The following is a 6,558-nucleotide window of genomic DNA, read 5'->3' as shown; positions in this document are numbered from 1 at the left end:
AATTCCAGCTAAAAAGGGTGTTAAACGCCTGTAACACTTCTAGAGATTTAATGTCTGGGGCGTTTTGACTGAAACTCTCGTTATATCTATCAAACTTAATGTCTTTTCCTGTTTTGTTTAATAAGATTAAATTCCCTTCTAATGTTCAATAGCATTCTTTCAGCTTTTTCAGTTTACCATACATTTCATATTCCTTTGGCGTCTTGTGAGATAACATTTCAGTGAAAACTTTTTTTTTCATTTAATCACACTCGAATGGCTTTTCACTGGCATGGATAATCACGTGATTAGTGAGGTCCTAGTCCTGAATAAAATCCTGCTTGCATATGCCACGCTTGAATGGCCTATCACCGGTGTAAATCCTTATGTGTCTAGTTTAGCAAACATTCTGACTAAGACCTCACTCACATATTTCACACTTGAATGGCTTTTCACCGGTGTGGATCCCCATGTGTGTAGTGAGGTTCCTTTCTTACAAATACCTCACTCATCGGTGTGGATACTCATGGGTGTAGTGATGTCACCGTTAGTAATGAAACCTTGTTTATATATGTCACACTTGAATGACTTTTCACCGGTGTGGATCCTCATGTGTCTAGTGAGGTCGTGATTCCTACTAAAAAGTCGATCACATATGTCACACTTGAATGGATTTTCAGCGATATGAATCTTAATGTGTGTAGTGTGAATCTTCATGTGTCTAGTGAGGTCACCGTTCCTACTAAAACTTAACTTACAAACGTCACACTTGAATGGCTTTTCACCGGTGTGGATCTTCATATGTGTAATGAGGTTGCCGCTCTGACTAAAACCTTGCTCACATATGTCACACTTAAATGGCTTTTCACCGGTGTGGATCCTCATGTGTCTAGTGAGGTCGTGATTCCTACTAAAACGTCGATCACATATGTCACACTTGAATGGATTTTCACCGATATGAATCTTAATGTGTGTAGTGTGAATCCTCATGTGTCTAGTGAGGTCACCGTTCCTACTAAAACTTCGCTTACAAACGTCACACTTGAATGGCTTTTCACCGGTGTGGATCTTCATATGTCTAGTGAGGTTGCCACTCTGACTAAAACCTTGCTCACATATGTCACACTTAAATGGCTTTTCACTGGTGTGGATCCTCATGTGTCTAGTGAGGTCACTGTTCCTACTAAAACCTCGCTTACATATACCGCAATGGAATTGCTTTTCACAAGTAAGAACACAATCTTGAAAGTCCATATTACTATTACTATTATAAATAACATATCACTAAGTCGCAAGCCTCAGTTCTCACAATTTTGTTTGGACTCTCTACTGAATAATAATCTATTTGTTTTTCTTAATATCCATAATCATACCTTGAAAAACACAAGAATTAGGAAACAGAATAATTCAAATAATTTTGCATTTAAAATTCTCCACTTGCCACTTACCATTTACTTTTAAAGTAGCAAAATCCAAATGAGTCAGCTTTTTTTGCGATTCTTTCCTCGGGCACATGGAGAGCTCTCCAGGGAACACATTGAACGTTCAAGAGCAATACTTGTAATAAACAGTTTTGTTTTTTATGGCATCTGATGATATCTATGATATTGTGCCACATTTTATTGACGTCGAATTGTGATGGCGTTGTTCTTTTAACGTAATATTCCTTTCTTTTTCATTTTTGACGCACTGCAATTCTCTTTTTCCCATGTATTCTAACCCGAACTTATCTTTGCTCTTCATTTTCAATTTCGACACATTTTCAATTTTTACACAATTTTGGCATTTTCATTCGACATTCTTTCTGTCACTTATCTTCAAATCTTTTTTCTTTCTTCTTCAGTTTGGATTTTGATTATTTGAGACAAATTGCCAATGCCCTTTTCTTTAACCACCCGTCTTGATCTCGTCTCATTTGATGGTCCAGGTTGTTGATTTTATGTATGTAATAAAACTTAAATGAAAATTATAATTTTCAAGTATTTTCTAGTTTCAGTAAAAAATTTCAATCAAAAAAGTTCAATTCAAAATTATGTTGGCACATGACGTCATATCTTCTAGCCGTCTAGTTCGTTGTTTTTCACTTTTGTTTTTGACTCGTTGTAATTGTTACTGACAGATGTCTTCTGACTGTATATATTTTTTCTTCATTTTAGTTTATCATTACTTAAGAATTTGTTAAAAACACCCTTTACTTTGTCTGCCCAGATTGCTCTTGTACCGTTTATGGTCTAGCTTGCTAAATTGGTCTCTAGGCACAACGAAAATACTTGAGACGCCTTTTTTTTTAATAGACTAATTACGCTTGGTATTTATACTTAACTATGATCCTTTTGTAATATCGCATGTGTTATAGATATACAAACGATACGTTCACTCCTGGGGGATGGAAATGATGTAATTTATTATCTTGGTAGGAACTCGTTAATATGATCATTCATGATTTTTCTTGTCAATCATCTTTCTTTTGTAATTTTGTCTGCATCATATATTATGCGTAATATTTGCTCAGAAGCTCCGCAAATATATGCCATTTCTTTTATTTGCTCAGAAGCTGCTAATAAAAAAGGGTAATGAAAATCAAACAATTCTTGTAAGTGGCCTAAGTTTTGGGATCCAGAGTGAGTTACTGAGGCTGTTCTTTGGTGTGTATTAAATAAAAAAAAACTAATTTTTTTAGCTGAAAGTAAGGAGCGACATTAAAACATAAAACGAACAGAAATTACTCCGTATATGAAATGGGTTGTCCCCTCCGCAGTCCCACGCTCTTTACGCTAAAGTTTTTAATTGTTTTAAAAGGTAGAATTGTGGCAAAGAGTCAAACTTTAGCGTAAAGAGCGAGGGACTGCGGAGGGGACAACCCATTTCATATACGGAGTAATTTCTGTTCGTTTTATGTTTTAATGTCGCTCCTTACTTTCAGCTAAAAAAATTAGTTTTTTTTATTTAATTTCTGAACGTTTTTGAACTAATGCATGTTTGGTTTTGGCTCTCCGCACATAAATTATTAAAATGAAATTTATATATTAATTCTTTTTTTGGCTAAATGGCTTTCTCTTAGTTTTGATCAGACGATTTTGAGAAATAAGGGGTGGAGAAGGAGGCCTAGTTACCCTCAAATTTTTTTGTTACTTAAAAAGGCGACTAGAACTTTTAATTTTTAACGACCGTTTTTATTAGTAAAAAATATACGTAACTGAAGAATTAACTTACGTAACAAACTTTCATAACCTTATATTTTTATTATGTATACGAAGGGGTTTGTACCCTCGTTAATACCTCGCTCTTTACACTAAATCGTAAGTTTTGTCCCAATTCTTTAAGAATGACCCCTGAATCAGAAAGGCGTTAGAATAAATAGTTGAAATTACTAAAAATACTTTAGCATAAAGAGCAAGGTATTTATCTTCTCCTAAATACCTCGCTCTTTATGCTAAAGTATTCTTAGAACCCGTCATATGCGGAATAATCTCTTTTCGTTTTAAGTTTCAATACTACTTCTTCCTTTCATTTGAAAAAACGTTTTCATGTTTATTTTTCATTGTTTTCTTACAGTGATGCTAGAGAATCCTGCGCCCTTTTCATTGAATTTTTATTCCCCCATGACAGATTCCTCCAAGGAAAGATCCTCCAACATAGCCCCCTCTCCTCAGCCCCACCCCCAAACAAAATAAAATCCCCCTGAAAACGTCTGTACACTTCCCAATAACCATTACTATATCTAAACACTGGTCAAAGTTTGTAACTTGCAGCCCCTCCCCCAGGGATTGTGGGGGAGTAAGTCATTCCCAAAGACATAGTTATTATGGTTTTCGACTATGCTGAACAAAATGGATATCTCAAAATTTTAATCCGTTGACTTTTGGAAAAAATGAGCGTGGGAGGGGGCCTAGATGCCCTCCAATTTCTTTGGTCACTTAAAAAGGGCACTAGAACTTTTCATTTCCGTCAGAATGAGCCCTCTTGCGACATTCTAGGACCACTTGGTCGATGCGATGACCCCTGGGGAAAAGAAAAAAAAACAAAAAAACAAAAAAACAAAAAAACAAATAAACACGCACCCGTGATTTGTCTTCTGGCAAAAAATACAAAATTCCACATTTTTGTAGATAGGAGCTTGAAACTGCTACAGTAGGGTTCTCTGATACGCTGAATCTGATGGTGTGATTTTCGTTAAGATCCTAAGACTTTTAGGGGGTGTTTCCCCCTATTTTCCTAAATAAGGCAAATTTTCTCAGGCTCGTAACTTTTGATGGGTAAGACTAAACTTGATGAAACTTATATATTTAAAATCAGCATTAATATGCGATTCTTTTGATGTAGCTATTGATATCAAACTTCAATTTTTTAGAGTTTTGGTTACTATTGAGCCGGGTCGCTCCTTACTACAGTTCGTTACCACGAACTGTTTGATTAGGCCAGGGATAAACATTTGAGTACGACTATAGGCAGAAAAAGGGGGTTGTAAGCTTAAGGTATGCTTTTTTTTTCGGAGGAGAATTTTTTCGTCAAATTATTGCAAAATCTTATCAGTGCGATACCGATATATCGATATCGGACCCCAAAAATCAATATGAGTCGAACCCTAAATAATGCAACTTAAAAATGCTATAAATTAACGTCATTGAACACGATGAAACACAAAATGAACATAAATTAAAATTAATAATCACTTTAAATATTAAGACTGAAGATACTGATTTAGACAAATGAATAGATCCTGAAACGAGTAAAAATTAAAATGAATAATGAAATCGAATTACAAACAATCAGAAAGTACTACAAACAGGAGTTTGGTTGCTGCTCCTTCCTCCCTCCCTCGTCAAGACTGTTGAAAAAAGGAACATTTTCCTTTCTAGAAAAATATAGAATTTTGTATATTTTGCCAGGAGACAGATCAAGGATGCGTTTTTTTTTCAGGGGTGATTGTATTGACCCAGTGGTCCTAGAATGTCACAAAAGGGCTGACTCTAACAGAAATTAAAAGTTCTAGTGCCTTTTAAAGTGACCAAAAAATTAGAGGGGACCTAGACCCCCTCCCACGCTCATTTTTACCCAAAGTCAACGGATCAAAATTTTCACATAGCCATTTTGTTCAGTATAGTCGAAAAATCTATTAACTATGTCTTTGGGGATGACTTAACCCCCCACGGTCCCCGGGGGAGGGGCTGCAAGTTACAAACTTTGACCATTGTTTGCATATAGTAATAGTTATTGGAAAGTGCACAGACGTTTTCAGGGGGGAGTTTTTCGAGTTCGAGTGGGACTGGGGTGAGGGGAGGGGGCTACGTGGGAGTATCTAAGGCGGCGTTGGATTTTCTAGGATTATTTAAAAAAACAATGAGAACATAAAAAGAAAAGGAGTTTTTTCAACTGGAAGTAAGGAGCAGCATTAAAACTTTAAGCGAACAGAAAATATTATGTATATAAGGGGGTTCGTCTCCTCCACAATACCTTGATCTTAACGCTAAAGTATGTTTTAGTAGTTTCAAATATTTATTCTACTGCCTTTGTGATTCAGGGGTAGTTGTTAAAGAATTGGGATGGAATTCAAGCTTTAGTGTAAAGGGCGAGGTATTGATGTGGGGCCGAACCCACACATATAAGTATATAAATTACAAATATAATAGTTCGTTACGTAAGTTCATTCGTAATTTACGTGTAATTTTTTACGAATAAATAGTTTGTAAAAAAATAAAACGTTCTGTTTGCATTGCAAGTAACCAAATATGGGAGGGTACATAGGCCTCTTCCCCCACCTCATTTTTATGAAAATCATCCGATCAGAATTATGAAAAAGCCATTTGCCAAAAAAAAAAATAATGTGCAAATCTTGTTTTAGTTGTTCATGTGCTGTGAGCGAAAATTAAAACATGTATTAATTCAAAAACATTCAGAAATTAAATAAAAAAACAAGTTTTCTTAACTTCAAGTAAGGAGCAACATTAAAACATAAAACGGACAGATATTATTCCGTATATGAAAGGGGTTTTCCATCCTCAACGCCTTGCTCTTTACTCTAAAGTTTTTTATTGTTTTAAAAAATAGAACTGTGACAAAGAGTCAAATTTTTAGCGTAAACAAGAGCAAAGAGCTCATATGGCACTTGTGACGAGGTCGAAAGAGCCAAGAGCCAAGAGCTCATATGGTTTGAGCTCTAGCGAAATTCTAAGAGTCAATAGATTGCTTTAAAAAGGAAAATCAGAGGCTTAATGCCGATCGGGATTTAAAATAAGAGTTCTGAGTCACAAAGTGCTTCTAAATATCATAATTCATTAAGGTCCGATCACCCACTCGTAAGTTAAAAATACCTCAATTTTTCTATTTTTTTTCTTTCCCTTCAGCCCCTCAGATGCTCGAATCAGGGAAAACGACTTTATCAAGTCAATTTGTACAGCTCCCAGAAACGCCTACCAATTTTCATCGTCCTAGCACGTCCAGAAGCACCAAACTCGCCAAAGCACTAAACCCCACCACCTAACTCCACCAAAGAGAGCGGATCCAGTCTGGTTAGGTCAATCACGTATCTATGACATTTATAAGCGTTTTCTAAGATTTCCAGTTTTCCCCTCCAACTCC

General features: G+C 35.9%; 1 protein-coding gene across 1 annotated transcript; it reads right to left on the bottom strand.

The window, feature by feature from the left end:
- Nucleotides 1-483: 483 nt before the first annotated feature.
- LOC136025784 (zinc finger protein 271-like) lies at nt 484-1,233 on the bottom strand. The gene has a single exon (XM_065701772.1). The coding sequence runs from the start codon at nt 1,231-1,233 to the stop codon at nt 484-486; it is 750 nt and encodes a 249-aa protein (XP_065557844.1).
- Between the last annotated feature and the right edge of the window lie 5,325 nt (nt 1,234-6,558).

The sequence above is a fragment of the Artemia franciscana genome, chromosome 4, assembly GCF_032884065.1.
Source record: "Artemia franciscana chromosome 4, ASM3288406v1, whole genome shotgun sequence".
In the NCBI taxonomy this organism is placed as follows: domain Eukaryota; kingdom Metazoa; phylum Arthropoda; class Branchiopoda; order Anostraca; family Artemiidae; genus Artemia; species Artemia franciscana.
This window is presented reverse-complemented; position numbering and strand designations above follow the sequence as displayed.